The following is a 14,898-nucleotide window of genomic DNA, read 5'->3' as shown; positions in this document are numbered from 1 at the left end:
TGTCCCTCTGTCTCTCTCTCAGAACATCAGTCCCCCTACATCATGTCTCTCTGTCTCTCTCTCAGAACATCAGTCCCCCTACATCATAGCTGTCCTGCCTCGCTATGTGGAGATCAGGACCTTTGAACCCAGACTGCTGGTCCAGAGTGTGGAGCTGCAGAGACCACGATTTATCACATCAGCTGGGTGATTATGCAATCACATTATACAGATCAGAGCGTCTCAGAGTAGGAGAGATCATCTAGGATCTATTCATATAGTCTGATTCAATATGATCTGGGATCTATACATATAGTCTGACTCAATATGATCTGGGATCTATACATATAGTCTGACTCGATATGATCTGGGATCTATACATATAGTCTGACTCAATATGATCTGGGATCTATACATATAGTCTGACTCGATATCATCTGGGATCTATACATATAGTCTGACTCAATATGATCTGGGATCTATACATATAGTCTGACTCGATATGATCTGGGATCTATACATATAGTCTGACTCAATATGATCTGGGATCAACACATATAGTCTGACTCAATATGATCTGGGATCTATACATATAGTCTGACTCAATATGATCTGGGATCTATACATATAGTCTGACTCGATATGATCTGGGATCTATACATATAGTCTGACTCAATATGATCTGGGATCTATACATATAGTCTGACTCGATATGATCTGGGATCTATACATATAGCCTGACTCAATATGATCTGGGATCAACACATATAGTCTGACTCAATATCATCTGGGATCAACACATAGCCTGACTCGATATGATCTGGGATCTATACATATAGTCTGACTCGATATGATCTGGGATCTATACATATAGTCTGACTCGATATGATCTGGGATCTATACATATAGTCTGACTCGATATGATCTGGGATCTATACATATAGTCTGACTCAATATGATCTGGGATCTATACATATAGTCTGACTCGATATGATCTGGGATCTATACATATAGTCTGACTCGATATGATCTGGGATCTATTCATATAGTCTGACTCGATATGATCTAAAGGGCAAAACTGATCCTAGATCAACACTCTGAGACTCTGTGGATCTCAGCCCAGATATTGCCCTGTAATACTACCCCTATGATCACCCTACCGGGTTAGCAGAATCCTCTCCGGGTGATGTTTTGAAACGAGGAACACAAGCCAGCTGGTTTTTTTTCCCAGTGAACCACCTGAAATGGAAACCAGAATTACTCAGAACAGATGTCCCGCTGTGATTAGTTTTAGTTCTGGTTGAAATAAAGACCTATCATTAAATATAGCTTCAATTAAACAGAGTCTGTGACGTATTCCACAGAGAACACTGTCAACCATCACACACTGTTGTAATGAATAACTATCTCTCCCTTGTTGTTCTGTCTCTGTGTCTCCGTGTGTCTCTGTCTGTCTCAGGCCCAATATAGTGTACGTTGCCAGCAACCATTTTGTCTGGCGCCTGGTGCCTGTGCCCATCGCCAGTCAGATCAGACAGTTACTACAGGACAAGCAGTTTGAACTGGCCCTGCAGCTGGCCGTGAGTAGGATGAACTACCGCTGACAAAGACGCGCGGATACATCTAGGATAACACAACGTTTTATAACTGGTGCACCCGTTCTCTGCCAGTCACATCCTGTTAAAGGTTCCCAAAGCGCACAAACACATCCCTGGGCCGCTCCTCTTCTGGAACGAGCTGCAACAAACACACTCAAACTGGACAGTTTGTGTCTACATCTCTTCATTCAAAGACTCAATCGTGGACTCTCTCTTACTGACAGTTTGTCTCAATCTCTTCATTCAAAGACTCAATCGTGGACTCTCTCTTACTGACAGTTTTGTCTCAATCTCTTACTTTGATTTGCAGAATATGAAGGATGACGTGGAAGGAGATAAGAGACAGCAGATTCACCACATCCAGAATCTCTATGCCTTCAATCTGTTCTGTCAGAAGAGGTTCGATGACTCCATGCAGGTGTTCGCCAAGCTCGGCACAGGTGAGCTTTTTTTACGGCCGTCGTCTGAGAGGGGAGGGGTTTGGCCGCGGTGTGAAGTGAAATTGATGATCAGGCCAATCAGAACCTTTAGGGCCCTGGTCAACAGTAGTGTTCTATATAGGGCCCTGGTCAACAGTAGTGTTCTATATAGGGCCCTGGTCAACAGTAGTGTTCTATATAGGGTCCTGGTCAACAGTAGTGTTCTATATAGGGCCCTGGTCAACAGTAGTGTTCTATATAGGGCCCTGGTCAACAGTAGTGTTCTATATAGGGCCCTGGTCAACAGTAGTGTTCTATATAGGGTCCTGGTCAACAGTAGTGTTCTATATAGGGCCCTGGTCTACAGTAGTGTACTATATAGGGTCCTGGTCAGCAGTAGTGTTCTATATAGGGTCCTGGTCTACAGTAGTGTTCTATATATAGGGAATAGGGCTCTGGTCAACAGTAGTGTTCTATATAGGGAATAGGGCCCTGGTCAACAGTAGTGTTCTATATAGGGGATAGGGCCCTGGTCAACAGTAGTGTACTATATAGGGAATAGGGCCCTGGTCAACAGTAGTGTTCTATATATAGGGAATAGGGCTCTGGTCAACAGTAGTGTTCTATATAGGGAATAAGGCCCTGGTCAACAGTAGTGTTCTATATAGGGGATAGGGCCCTGGTCAACAGTAGTGCACTATATATAGGGAATAGGGCCCTGGTCAACAGTAGTGAACTATTTAGGGAATAGGGCCCTGGTCAACAGTAGTGTACTATTTAGGGAATAGGGCCCTGGTCAACAGTAGTGTTCTATATAGGGTCCTGGTCAACAGTAGTGTTCTATATAGGGGATAGGGCCCTGGTCAACAGTAGTGCACTATATATAGGGAATAGGGCCCTGGTCAACAGTAGTGAACTATTTAGGGAATAGGGCCCTGGTCAACAGTAGTGTACTATTTAGGGAATAGGGCCCTGGTCAACAGTAGTGTTCTATATAGGGTCCTGGTCAACAGTAGTGTTCTATATAGGGAATAGGGCCCTGGTCAACAGTAGTGAACTATTTAGGGAATAGGGCTCTGGTCAACAGTAGTGTTCTATATATGGAATAGGACCCTGGTCAACAGTAGTGAACTATTTAGGGAATAGGGCCCTGGTCAACAGTAGTGAACTATTTAGGGAATAGGGCTCTGGTCAACAGTAGTGTTCTATATATGGAATAGGACCCTGGTCAACAGTAGTGAACTATTTAGGGAATAGGGCCCTGGTCAACAGTAGTGTTCTATATATGGAATAGGGCCCTGGTCAACAGTAGTGTACGATATAGGGAATAGGGCCCTGGTCAACAGTAGTGTTCTATATAGGGAATAGGGCCCTGGTCAACAGTAGTGAACTATTTAGGGAATAGGGCCCTGGTCAACAGTAGTGTTCTATATATGGAATAGGGCCCTGGTCAACAGTAGTGTACGATATAGGGAATAGGGCCCTGGTCAACAGTAGTGTTCTATATAGGGAATAGGGCCCTGGTCAGCAGTAGTGCACTATATAGGGGATAGGGCCCTGGTCAGCAGTAGTGTTCTATATAGGGCCCTGGTCTACAGTAGTGTTCTATATAGGGCCCTGGTCAACATTAGTGTTCTATATAGGGAATAGGGCCCTGGTCAGCAGTAGTGTACGATATAGGGGATAGGGCCCTGGTCAACAGTAGTGCACTATATAGGGGATAGGGCCCTGGTCAACAGTAGTGTTCTATATAGGGAATAGGGCCCTGGTCAGCAGTAGTGTACTATATAGGGGATAGGGCCCTGGTCAACAGTAGTGCACTATATAGGGGATAGGGCCCTGGTCAACAGTAGTGTTCTATATAGGGAATAGGGCCCTGGTCAACAGTAGTGTTCTATATAGGGGATAGGGCCCTGGTCAACAGTAGTGTTCTATATAGGGAATAGGGCCCTGGTCAACAGTAGTGTACTATTTAGGGAATAGGGCCCTGGTCAACAGTAGTGTTCTATATAGGGTCCTGGTCAACAGTAGTGCACTATATAGGGGATAGGGCCCTGGTCAACAGTAGTGTTCTATATAGGGAATAGGGCCCTGGTCAACAGTAGTGTTCTATATAGGGGATAGGGCCCTGGTCAACAGTAGTGCACTATATATAGGGAATAGGGCCCTGGTCAACAGTAGTGAACTATTTAGGGAATAGGACTCTGGTCAACAGTAGTGCACTATATATAGGGAATAGGGCCCTGGTCAACAGTAGTGAACTATTTAGGGAATAGGACTCTGGTCAACAGTAGTGTTCTATATAGGGAATAGGGCCCTGGTCAACAATAGTGTTCTATATAGGGAATAGGGCCCTGGTCAACAGTAGTGTTCTATATATAGGGAATAGGGCCCTGGTCAACAGTAGTGTACGATATAGGGAATAGGGCCCTGGTCAACAGTAGTGTACTATATAGGGAATAGGGCTCTGGTCAACAGTAGTGTACTATATAGGGAATAGGACCCTGGTCAACAGTAGTGTACTATATAGGGAATAGGGCTCTGGTCAACAGTAGTGTACTGTATAGGGAATAGGGCCCTGGTCAACAGTAGTGAACTATTTAGGGAATAGGGCCCTGGTCAACAGTAGTGTACTATATAGGGTCCTGGTCAACAGTAGTGTTCTATATAGGGAATAGGGCCCTGGTCAACAGTAGTGTTCTATATAGGGAATAGGGCCCTGGTCAACAGTAGTGAACTATTTAGGGAATAGGGCTCTGGTCAACAGTAGTGTTCTATATATGGAATAGGGCCCTGGTCAACAGTAGTGTACGATATAGGAAATAGGGCCCTGGTCTAAAGTAGTATATAGGGCACTAACGTAACCATAGTAACGCTGTACCTCCCTCCAACAGATCCCACCCATGTGATTGGTCTGTATCCCGACCTGCTCCCCGCTGACTACCGTAAACAGCTGCACTACCCCAACCCCCTGCCCAGTCTGTCTGGAGCAGAACTGGAGAAGGCTCACCTGGCGCTCATAGACTACCTGACACAGGTGGGTGGGGGGGTTGTAAAACCAGCGTGTAGTACTTACTACCTGACACAGGTGGGTGGGGGGGTTGTTAACCAGCGTGTAGTACTTACTACCTGACACAGGTGGGTGGGGGGGTTGTAAACCAGCGTGTAGTACTACCTGACACAGGTGGGTGGGGGGTGGGGGGGTTGTAAACCAGCGTGTAGTACTACCTGACACAGGTGGGTGGGGTTGTTGTGTAATGTACCAGTAGTATAGTACCCTGCTGGCTTGTCTCTGTGCTGTCTCAGGTGAATGTTTATCCAGTAGCATGTCAGCCTGCTGGCTTGTCTCTGTGCTGTCTCAGGTGAATGTTTATCCAGTAGCATAGTACCCTGCTGTCTTGTCTCTGTGCTGTCTCAGGTGAATGTTTATCCAGTAGTATAGTACCCTGCTGTCTTGTCTCTGTGCTGTCTCAGGTGAATGTTTATCCAGTAGTATAGTACCCTGCTGGCTTGTCTCTGTGCTGTCTCAGGTGAATGTTTATCCAGCAGCATAGTACCCTGCTGGCTTGTCTCTGTGATGTCTCAGGTGAATGTTTATCCAGTAGCATAGTACCCTGCTGGCTTGTCTCTGTGCTGTCTCAGGTGAATGTTTATCCAGTAGTATAGTACCCTGCTGGCTTGTCTCTGTGCCGTCTCAGGTGAATGTTTATCCAGTAGCATAGTACCCTGCTGGCTTGTCTCTGTGCTGTCTCAGGTGAATGTTTATCCAGTAGTATAGTACCCTGCTGGCTTGTCTCTGTGCCGTCTCAGGTGAATGTTTATCCAGTAGCATAGTACCCTGCTGGCTTGTCTCTGTGCTGTCTCAGGTGAATGTTTATCCAGTAGCATAGTACCCTGCTGGCTTGACTCTGTGCTGTCTCAGGTGAATGTTTATCCAGCAGCATAGTACCCTGCAGTCCACTGCTGGCTTGATTCATATCTAGATAATATTGTAGTTAGTTGCAGGGTGTTGTGCTGATGGACAGGGATTTGTCTGCCGTTTGTAATCCTTTTGGTGGGCCGCCTAAGCACTTTTTGGGGGGGGGGGGGGGTCGTCGATGTCCAAACAGTGTAAAAAAAATAATGGGCCCTGACAGTAAATCTCAGTAAGACCAAAATAATGGTGTTCCAAAAAAGGTCCAGTCACCAGGACCACAAATACAAATTCCATCTAGACACTGTTGCCCTAGAGCACACAAAATACTATACATACCTTGGCCTAAACATCAGCGCCACAGGTAACTTCCACAAAGCTGTGAACGATCTGAGAGACAAGGCAAGAAGGGCCTTCTATGCCATCAAAAGGAACATAAATTTCAACATACCAATTAGGATTTGGCTAAAAAATACTTGAATCAGTCATAGAGCCCATTGCCCTTTATGGTTGTGAGGTCTGGGGTCCGCTCACCAACCAAGACTTCACAAAATGGGACAAACACCAAATTGAGACTCTGCACGCAGAATTCTGCAAAAATATCCTCCGTGTACAACGTAGAACACCAAATAATGCATGCAGAGCAGAATTAGGCAGATACCCACTAATTATCAAAATCCAGAAAAGAGACGTTAAATTCTACAACCACCTAAAAGGAAGCGATTCCCAAACCTTCCACAACAAAGCCATCACCTACAGAGAGATGAACCTGGAGAAGAGTCCCCTAAGCAAGCTGGTCCTGGGGCTCTGTTCACAAACACAAACACACCCTACAGAGCCCCAGGACAGCAGCACAATTAGACCCAACCAAATCATGAGAAAACAAAAAGATAATTACTTGACACATTGGAAAGAATTAACGAAAAAACAGAGGAAACTAGAATGCTATTTGGCCCTACACAGAGAGTACACAGCGGCAGAATACCTGACCACTGTGACTGACCCAAATTTAAGGAAAGCTTTGACTATGTACAGACTCAGTGAGCATAGCCTTGCTATTGAGAAAGGCCGCCGTAGGCAGACATGGCTCTCAAGAGAAGACAGGCTATGTTCTCACTGCCCACAAAATGAGGTGGAAACTGAGCTGCACTTCCTAACCTCCTGCCCAACGTATGGCCATATTAGAGAGACATATTTCCCTCAGATTATACAGATCCACAAAGAATTCGAAAACAAATCCAATTTTGAAAAACTCCCATATCTACTGGGTGAAATTCCACAGTGTGCCATCACAGCAGCAAGATTTGGGACCTGTTGCCACGAGAAAAGGGCAACCAGTGAAGAACAAACACCATTGTAAATACAACCAATATTTATGCTTATTTATTTTATCTTGTGTCCTTTAACCATTTGTACATTGTTAAAACACTGTGTATATATATATATATATATATATATATATATATATATATATATATATATATATATATATATATAATATGACATTTGTAATGTCTTTATTGTTTTGAAACTTCTGTATGTGTAATGTTTACTGTTAATTTTTATTGTTTATTTCACTTTATATATTCACTTTATATATTATCTACCTCACTTGCTTTGGCAATGTTAACACATGTTTCCCATGCCAATAAAGCCCTTGAATTGATAACACAGAATTATCCTTGGCAAAATGCATAGAATTTCAGGAAATTACCTTAAAAATGCTCAGATTTATCTTCACTGCCAAGATTAGGGACCTCTAAAATTGTCTGCTAAATATTCCTGTTCCCCCCCCCCACCACCACCTCAGCCCCCCACCACCACCTCAGCCCCCCCACCACCACCTCAGCCCCCCCACTACCACCACAGCCCCCCCCCCACCACCACCTCAGCCCCCCCCCCCCCACCACCTCAGCCCCTTCACGGTCCAGAGGAAAACCCCAATGACAGTGATGTGTGTATTCCAGAAACGCAGTCACCTGGTGAAGCACCTGAACGACTCCGAGCCGTCCACCCCGTCTCCCCTCATGGAAGGGATTCCCACCATCAAGAGCAGGAAGAAACTCCTGCAGATCATCGACACCACGCTGCTCAAATGCTACCTGCATGTACGTATGGATACCTCAGACGTACTGCCCCATTCCATTGTAATGCTACCTGCATGTACGTATGGATACCTCAGACGTACTGCCCCATTCCATTGTAATGCTACCTGCATGTACGTATGGATACCTCAGACGTACTGCCCCATTCCATTGTAATGCTACCTGCATGTACGTATGGATACCTCAGACGTACTGCCCCATTCCATTGTAATGCTACCTGCATGTACGTATGGATACCTCAGACGTACTGCCCCATTCCATTGTAATGCTACCTGCATGTACGTATGGATACCTCAGACGTACTGCCCCATTCCATTGTAATGCTACCTGCATGTACGTATGGATACCTCAGACGTACTGCCCCATTCCATTGTAATGCTACCTGCATGTACGTATGGATACCTCAGACGTACTGCCCCATTCCATTGTAATGCTACCTGCATGTACGTATGGATACCTCAGACGTACTCCCCCATTCCATTGTAATGCTACCTGCATGTACGTATGGATACCTCAGACGTACTCCCACATTCCATTGTAATGCTACCTGCAGGTACGTATGGATACCTCAGACGTACTCCCCCATGTACCTCTGTGTCCCTTTACCCTGTTTATGCGCATGGCCTCAAAGGGTCAGTTTCCTGGACACTGATTGAAGACTCGTCCTGGACTGAGAAACTGTCTAGATAAAAGGTTGTCCATTGAGTGCTTCTCAGTCCAGGACGAGTCTTCATCTGTGTCCCCTGTGTTAATCTAGTGTCTCTCTCCTCTCCCCAGACTAACGTGGCCCTAGTGTCCCCTGTGTTAATCTAGTGTCTCTCTCCAGACCAACGTGGCCCTGGTGCCCCCTGTGTTAATCTAGTGTCTCTCTCCAGACCAACGTGGCCCTGGTGTCCCCTGTGTTAATCTAGTGTCTCTCTCCAGATCAACGTGGCCCTGGTGTCCCCTGTGTTAATCTAGTATCTCCTCTCTCCAGACCAACATGGCTCTGGTGTCCCCTGTGTTAATCTAGTGTCTCTCTCCAGACCAACATGGCCCTGGTGTCCCCTGTGTTAATCTAGTGTCTCTCTCCTCTCTCCAGACTAACGTGGCCCTGGTGTCCCCTGTGTTAATCTAGTGTCTCTCTCCAGACCAACGTGTCCCATGTGTTAATCTAGGGTCTCTCTCCTCTCTCCAGACCATCGTGGCCCCTGTGTTAATCTAGTGTCTCTCTCCTCTCTCCAGACCAACGTGGCCCTGGTGTCCCCTCTGTTGCGTCTGGATAATAACCACTGTCACATTGAGGAGAGTGAGTACATCCTGAAGAAGGCCCACAAGTACAGCGAGCTCATCATCCTCTATGAGAAGAAGGGTCTGCATCAGAAAGGTAATGAGCACCATCACACCACCTCCTCCATGCTTCAAAGGTAATGAGCACCATCACACCACCTCCTCCATGCTTCAAAATTAATGAGCACCATCACACCACCTCCTCCATGCTTCAAAGGAAATGAGCATTGTCACTGTGGCGTGTAGACGTCGCCGGCGCCGTGGCGTGTAGACTGCGTCGTCACCGTGGCGTGTAGACTGCGTCGTCACCGTGGCGTGTAGACGGCGTCGTCGACCGTGGCGTGTAGACTGCGTCGTCACCGTGGCGTGTAGACTGCGTCGTCACCGTGGCGTGTAGACTGCGTCGTCACCGTGGCGTGTAGACTGCGTCGTCACCGTGGCGTGTAGACTGCGTCGTCACCGTGGCGTGTAGACGGCGTCGTCGACCGTGGCGTGTAGACTGCGTCGTCGCCGTGGCGTGTAGACGGCGTCGTCGCCGTGGCGTGTAGACGGCGTCGTCGCCGTGGCGTGTAGACGGCGTCGTCGCCGTGGCGTGTAGACTGCGTCGTCGCCGTGGCGTGTAGACGGCGTCGTCGCCGTGGCGTGTAGACTGCGTCGTCGCCGTGGCGTGTAGACGGCGTCGGCGCCGTGGGGGTGTCTGGAGAATACTAACACTACCAGTCTAAAGTTTGGACACATTTTATTTTATTTTTTCTTTATTTTATTATTACTCTTTTCTACATTGTAGAATAATAATGACGACCTCAAAACTATGAAATATGAAATAACACATATGGAATCATGTAGTAACCAAAAATGTTAAACGAAGGTGTTAAACAAATCAAAATATATTTGATATTCTTCAAAGTAGCCATCTTATTGGTGTCCGTTGGTAGTGGTTTCTTTGCAGTATCAGACACTTCTATACAAGGCTATTGTTAAAAAGAAGAGGGTAGTTGTAAGTTTGGATCAGTGCTGATGTTTTTTATTTGACCTTCATTTAACTAGACAAGTCCGTTAAGAACAAATTCTTATTTTCAATGACGGCCTACCCGGGGAACAGTGGGTTAAACTGCCTTGTTGATTTAGTAGCCTGGTTGCTGTTTCATGGCCTGTTGCTCCAGACTGATTTAGAGTTAGTATGCTGTTTAATGGCCTGTTGCTCCAGACTGATTTAGTAGCCTGGTTGCTGTTTCATGGCCTGTTGCTCCAGACTGATTTAGTAGCCTGGTTGCTGTTTCATGGCCTGTTGTTCCAGACTGATTTAGTAGCCTGGTTGCTGTTTCATGGCCTGTTAGTATGCTGTTTCATGGCCTGTTGCTCCAGACTGATTTAGTAGCCTGGTTGCTGTTTAATGGCCTGTTGCTCCAGACTGATTTAGAGTTAGTATGCTGTTTCATGGCCTGTTGCTCCAGACTGATTTAGTAGCCTGGTTGCTGTTTCATGGCCTGTTGCTCCAGACTGATTTAGTAGCCTGGTTGCTGTTTCATGGCCTGTTAGTATGCTGTTTCATGGCCTGTTGCTCCAGACTGATTTAGTAGCCTGGTTGCTGTTTCATGGCCTGTTGCTCCAGACTGATTTAGCGTTAGTATGCTGTTTAATGGCCTGTTGCTCCAGACTGATTTAGAGTTAGTATGCTGTTTCATGGCCTGTTGCTCCAGACTGATTGGGAATACACTGGGCTGCAAATGATTTCATGAAAATGTTTTCTGATCAATTCTAAATAGAATTATATTAAGGCCTAATTACCACATAAATTCCATAGTCTATAGGTAGGTAGCCTAAATCAACATATAGCCAGCCAATAGGTAGGTAGCCTAAATCAACATATAGCCTATAGGTAGGTAGCCTAAATCAACATATAGCCTATAGGTAGGTAGCCTAAATCAACATATAGCCTATAGGTAGGTAGCCTAAATCAACATGTAGCCTATAGGTAGGTAGCCTAAATCAACATATAGCCAGCCTATAGGTAGGTAGCCTAAATCAACATATAGCCAATAGGTAGGTAGCCTAAATCAACATATAGCCTATAGGTAGGTAGCCTAAATCAACATATAGCCTATAGGTAGGTAGCCTAAATCAACATATAGCCTATAGGTAGGTAGCCTAAATCAACATATAGCCTATAGGTAGGTAGCCTAAATCAACATATAGCCTATAGGTAGGTAGCCTAAATCAACATATAGCCTATAGGTAGGTAGCCTAAATCAACATATAGCCTATAGGTAGGTAGCCTAAATCAACATATAGCCTATAGGTAGGTAGCCTAAATCAACATATAGCCTATAGGTAGGTAGCCTAAATCAACATATAGCCTATAGGTAGGTAGCCTAAATCAACATATAGCCTATAGGTAGGTAGCCTAAATCAACATATAGCCTATAGGTAGGTAGCCTAAATCAACATATAGCCTATAGGTAGGTAGCCTAAATCAACATATAGCCTATAGGTAGGTAGGTAGCCTAAATCAACATGTAGCCTAAATCAACATATAGCCTATAGGTAGGTAGGCTGTAGCATGATTCATTGACGAAGGAGTAGTGAACTCTTGGACCCTTGTTCTGCAGAGAAGTCGTTAACCAAAGAAGTTGTGCAATCAGATTGATGAGCTTGTCGTCCCCGCAAACCTTAACATTTGGGTTTTTTTTTTATTTTTAAATATATATTTTTTAAATAAATGTATTGTCCAATCAGACGACCTAAATCTATATTGTCTGAATTGTATTATGTACTCGCGTACAAGTGACACATGTCCTTTTGTTCTGCATTCTCTCCCTCGTTTCTCTTCCTTCACACCTCTCCTTCACCTCTTCCTGACCCTGTTTGTGCTCCTCTCTTCCTCTCCCAGCCCTACAGGTGTTGTTAGACCAGTTCCACCAAGGCTAACTCTCCTCTCTTCCTCCCCCAGCCCTACAGGTGTTGTTAGACCAGTTCCACCAAGGCTAACTCTACTCTCTTCCTCCCCCAGCCCTACAGGTGTTGTTAGACCAGTTCCACCAAGGCTAACTCTCCTCTATTCCTCCCCCAGCCCTACAGGTGTTGTTAGACCAGTCCACCAAGGCTAACTCTCCTCTCTTCCTCCCCCAGCCCTACAGGTGTTGTTGGATCAGTCCACCAAGGCTAACGTTCCTCTCTTCCTCCCCCAGCCCTACAGGTGTTGTTGGATCAGTTCCACCAAGGCTAACTCTCCTCCCCCAGCCCTGCAGGTGTTGTTGGATCAGTCCCACCAAGGCTAACGTTCCTCTCTTCCTCCCCCAGCCCTACAGGTGTTGTTGGATCAGTCCCACCAAGGCTAACGTTCCTCTATTCCTCCCCCAGCCCTACAGGTGTTGTTGGATCAGTTCCAACAAGGCTAACGTTCCTCTCTTCCTCCCCCAGCCCTACAGGTGTTGTTGGATCAGTCCCACCAAGGCTAACGTTCCTCTATTCCTCCCCCAGCCCTACAGGTGTTGTTGGTTCAGTTCCACCAAGGCTAACTCTCCCCTCTTCCTCCCCCAGCCCTGCAGGTGTTGTTGGATCAGTTCCACCAAGGCTAACTCTCCTCTCTTCCTCCCCCAGCCCTACAGGTGTTGTTGGATCAGTTCCACCAAGGCTAACGTTCCTCTCTTCCTCCCCCAGCCCTACAGGTGTTGTTAGACCAGTTCCACCAAGGCTAACTCTCCTCTCTTCCTCCCCCAGCCCTACAGGTGTTGTTAGACCAGTTCCACCAAGGCTAACTCTCCTCTCTTCCTCCCCCAGCCCTACAGGTGTTGTTAGACCAGTTCCACCAAGGCTAACTCTACTCTCTTCCTCCCCCAGCCCTACAGGTGTTGTTAGACCAGTTCCACCAAGGCTAACTCTCCTCTATTCCTCCCCCAGCCCTACAGGTGTTGTTAGACCAGTCCACCAAGGCTAACTCTCCTCTCTTCCTCCCCCAGCCCTACAGGTGTTGTTGGATCAGTCCACCAAGGCTAACGTTCCTCTATTCCTCCCCCAGCCCTACAGGTGTTGTTAGACCAGTCCACCAAGGCTAACTCTCCTCTCTTCCTCCCCCAGCCCTACAGGTGTTGTTGGATCAGTCCACCAAGGCTAACGTTCCTCTATTCCTCCCCCAGCCCTACAGGTGTTGTTAGACCAGTTCCACCAAGGCTAACTCTCCTCTCTTCCTCCCCCAGCCTTACAGGTGTTGTTGGATCAGTCCACCAAGGCTAACATTCCTCTATTCCTCCCCCAGCCCTACAGGTGTTGTTCCACCAAGGCTAACTCTCCTCTCTTCCTCCCCCAGCCCTACAGATGTTGTTGGATCAATTCCACCAAGGCTAACTCTCCTCTCTTCCTCCCCCAGCCCTACAGGTGTTGTTGGATCAATTCCACCAAGGCTAACTCTCCTCTCTTCCTCCCCCAGCCCTACAGATGTTGTTGGATCAATTCCACCAAGGCTAACTCTCCTCTCTTCCTCCCCCAGCCCTACAGGTGTTGTTGGATCAGTCCACCAAGGCTAACTCTCCTCTAAAGGGACATGAGAGGACGGTGCAGTACCTCCAGAGACTGGGTGAGTTAACCTCCCAACATCAACTTAACACCGACGTTTTGTTAACGATATTGGATTAAACATCCATGTAAATGAACACTGGGATTGAAACATACAATCGGCTTTCCACACAGCAGAGTTGATGTGTGTATGACGGCACTAACGAAGAGAACACCACAGTCGATATAGCTCCACAAACAAACACCATATGAGTTAACCTTTAACCTTTCCACCATTCTCACACGTCCAACCCTGTCCTCTCTGAGCGTACCATTAATCATCTCTTATCATTATCTTGTCAGGGATGGAGAATCTGGTCATTATCTTTGAGTTCTCTCCCTGGGTTCTGAAGATCTGTCCCGAGGACGGACTCAAGGTGAGACAGGATTGTCAGGAGTTGGAACCGTCTTTGCCTACCCTAGTTGACTGCACTGTTTGTTGGAACGTTGTTGCGGGGAATTGCTTCCATTCAGCCACGAGCATTAATGAGGTCGGGCACTGATGTTGGGCGATTAGGCCTGGATCACAGACAGTGTTCCAATTCATCCCGAAGGTGTTCGATGGGGTTGAGGTCAGGGCTCTGTGCAGGCCAGTCAAGTTCTTCCACACCGATATTGACAAACCATTTATTTTATAGACCTCGCTTTGTGTGGGCATTGTCATACTGAAACAGGAAAGGGCCTTCCCAAACTGTTGGATGCACAGAATCATCTAGAATGTCATTGTATGCTGTAGGGTTAAGATTTCCCTTCACTGGAACTAAGGCCCAAATCATGAAAAACACCCCCAGACCATTACTACTCCTCCACCAAACTTTACAGTTGGCAGGTAGCGTTCTCCTGGCATCTTCCAAACTCAGATTCGTCTGTCGGACTGTCAGATGGTGAAGTTTGATTCGGCATCCCAGAGAATGTGTTTCCTCTGCTCAAATCAAATCAGATGTTATTGGTCACATGGTCAGCAGATGTTATTGGTCACATGGTCAGCAGATGTTATTGGTCACATGGTCAGCAGATGTTATTGGTCACATGGTCAGCAGATGTTATTGGTCACATGGTCAGCA

At 46.4% G+C, this 14,898-nt stretch overlaps 1 protein-coding gene across 1 annotated transcript in view; it reads left to right on the top strand.

The window, feature by feature from the left end:
- The window catches only part of LOC139384006 (vam6/Vps39-like protein), a 38,092-nt gene that overhangs the window by 9,752 nt on the left and 13,442 nt on the right, over positions 1–14,898 (top strand). Inside the window, exons 9-16 of the mRNA XM_071128634.1 lie at positions 66–186; positions 1,439–1,559; positions 1,888–2,017; positions 4,891–5,033; positions 7,877–8,017; positions 9,239–9,380; positions 13,770–13,856; positions 14,138–14,211. Coding sequence (XP_070984735.1) covers positions 66–186; positions 1,439–1,559; positions 1,888–2,017; positions 4,891–5,033; positions 7,877–8,017; positions 9,239–9,380; positions 13,770–13,856; positions 14,138–14,211 — 959 coding nt within the window. The remainder of the gene's footprint in view (positions 1–65; positions 187–1,438; positions 1,560–1,887; positions 2,018–4,890; positions 5,034–7,876; positions 8,018–9,238; positions 9,381–13,769; positions 13,857–14,137; positions 14,212–14,898) is intronic.

This window comes from Oncorhynchus clarkii, chromosome 25 (assembly GCF_045791955.1).
Source record: "Oncorhynchus clarkii lewisi isolate Uvic-CL-2024 chromosome 25, UVic_Ocla_1.0, whole genome shotgun sequence".
Taxonomy (NCBI): domain Eukaryota; kingdom Metazoa; phylum Chordata; class Actinopteri; order Salmoniformes; family Salmonidae; genus Oncorhynchus; species Oncorhynchus clarkii.
Note: the sequence above shows the minus strand (reverse complement) of the source record. Positions and strands in the feature narration are given on the sequence as shown.